The 2,500-nt window shown below is 31.9% G+C and overlaps 1 protein-coding gene across 1 annotated transcript in view; it reads right to left on the bottom strand.

The window, feature by feature from the left end:
- LOC122255172 (uncharacterized) overlaps positions 1-2,500 on the bottom strand; it is a 7,472-nt gene that overhangs the window by 1,178 nt on the left and 3,794 nt on the right. The window contains exon 3 of the mRNA XM_043019085.2: positions 689-835. Within this exon, the coding sequence (XP_042875019.2) occupies positions 689-835 (147 nt within the window). The remainder of the gene's footprint in view (positions 1-688; positions 836-2,500) is intronic.

Raw genomic sequence — 2,500 nt, 5'->3', positions numbered from 1 at the left:
ATGATAATGATGATGATAATGATGATGATAATGATGATGATGATGATAATGATGATGATGTTGATGATGATTATGATGATCTCAATGTCGATGACGAGGGTAATGATGAGAATAAAGACGCTGATAACAGTAATAATCACGAAAATTACAAAAAAAAGTACACGAGATAGCCACAGCACAATCCACGAAATCCACGTTTGTTAAATCAAACCTGACCTATGGAATGTTCGTCTTGGCTGTTTAGAACTCAAAAAATTGTGTTTAGTTTCTGTTACGGCATTTATTACTCGAAAAATTGAACTAATAGAGTAAAGACCAATGGAATGTATGTCTTGGCTATTTAGAACCCAGAAAATTATGTTTAGTTAGTGTTATGGCATTAATTACTCGGAAAATTGAACTAATAGAGTAAAGAGCAATGGAATGTATGTCCTGGCTGTTTAGAACTTTAGAAAATTGTGTTTGATTAATGTTACGGCATTAATTACTCGGAAAATTGAACTAATAGAGTAAAGACCTATGGAATGTATGTCTAGGCTATTTAAAACCCAGAAAATTGTGTTTAGTTAGTGTTATGGCATTAATTACTCGGAAAATTGAACTAATAGAGTAAAGAGCTATGGAATGTATGGAATGGAATGAACAAAGACAAGTCCGCGATACCTCGGCCTGTCAACAAGCAACTGACCTGAGTTCTTCCGTCGGGGAGGAGGACGCGGTACTCGCCCTGGGTCGTCTGGCCGTCGCTGTTCTCCACGTGGCTGAAGGCGTTGCCGCTCTCACCGTCCTCCACGCCCCACGTGAAGTCGTACGGCATTCCCTCCATCTCCTGGGTCTGAAAGGAGGGGAGACTTAAGCAGATTCAAGGATGGAAATAATTCATCACTAGAATCCTTAGGGATGGAAATAATTCATCACTAGAATCCTTAGGGATGGAAATAATTCATCACTAGAATCCTTAGGGATGGAAATAATTCATCACTAGAATCCTTAGGGATGGAAATAATTCATCACTAAAATCCTTAAGGATGGAAATAATTCATCACTAAAATCCTAAAGGATGGAAATAATTCATCATAAAAATCCTTAAGGATAGAAATAATTCATCACTAAAATCAATCCTTAAGGATGGAAATAATTAATCACTAAAATCCTTCAGGATGGAAATAATTTATCACAAAAATCCTTCAGGATGGAAATCATTCATCACTAAAATCCTTAAGGATGGAAATCATTCATCACTAAAATCCTTAAGGATAGAAATAATTCATCACTAAAATCAATCCTTAAGGATGGAAATAATTCATCACTAAAATCCTTAAGGATGGAAATAATTCATCACTAAAATCCTTAAGGATGGAAATAATTAATCATAAAAATCCTTAAGGATAGAAATAATTCATCACTAAAATCAATCCTTAAGGATGGAAATAATTAATCACTAAAATCCTTCAGGATGGAAATAATTTATCACAAAAATCCTTCAGGATGGAAATCATTCATCACTAAAATCCTTAAGGATAGAAATAATTCATCACTAAAATCAATCCTTAAGGATGAAAATAATTCATCACTAAAATCCTTAAGGATGGAAATAATTCATCACTAAAATCCTTCAGGATAGAAATAATTCATCACTAAAATCCTTAAGGATGGAAATAATTCATCATTAAAATCCTTAAGGATAGAAATAATTCATCTCTAAAATCAATCCTTAAGGATGGAAATAATTCATCACTAAAATCCTTAAGGATGGAAATAATTCATCACTAAAATCAATCCTTAAGGATGGAAATAATTCATCACTAAAATCCTTAAGGATGGAAATAATTCATCACTAAAATCCTTAAGGATGGAAATAATTCATCACTAAAATTAATCCTTAAGGATGGAAATAATTCATCACTAAAATCCTTAAGGATGGAAATAATTCATCACTAAAATTAATCCTTAAGGATGGAAATAATTCATCACAAAAATCCTTAAGGATAGAAGTAATTCATCACCAAATCTCTTAAAGATGGAAATAATTCATCACTAAAATCCTTAAGGATGGAAATAATTCATCACAAAAATCAATCCTTAAGGATGGAAATAATTCATCACAAAAATCCTTAAGGATAGAAATAATTCATCACCAAAATTCTTAAGGATGGAAATAATTCATCACTAAAATCCTTAAGGATGGAAATAATTCATCACTAAAATCCTTAAGGATGGAAATAATTCATCACTAAAATCCTTAAGGATGGAAATAATTCATCACTAAAATCCTTAAGGATGGAAATAATTCATCACTAAAATCCTTAAGGATGGAAATAATTCATCACTAAAATCAATCCTTAAGGATGGAAATAATTCATCACTAAAATCCTTAAGGATGGAAATAATTCATCACTAAAATCCTGAAGGATGGAAATAATTCATCACTAAAATTAATCCTTAAGGATGGAAATAATTCATCACTAAAATCCTTAAGGATGGAAATAATTCATCACTA

This window comes from Penaeus japonicus, unplaced genomic scaffold (assembly GCF_977035675.1).
Source record: "Penaeus japonicus unplaced genomic scaffold, GWHDUDI00000001_assembly GWHDUDI00000025, whole genome shotgun sequence".
Lineage (NCBI taxonomy): Eukaryota > Metazoa > Arthropoda > Malacostraca > Decapoda > Penaeidae > Penaeus > Penaeus japonicus.
This window is presented reverse-complemented; position numbering and strand designations above follow the sequence as displayed.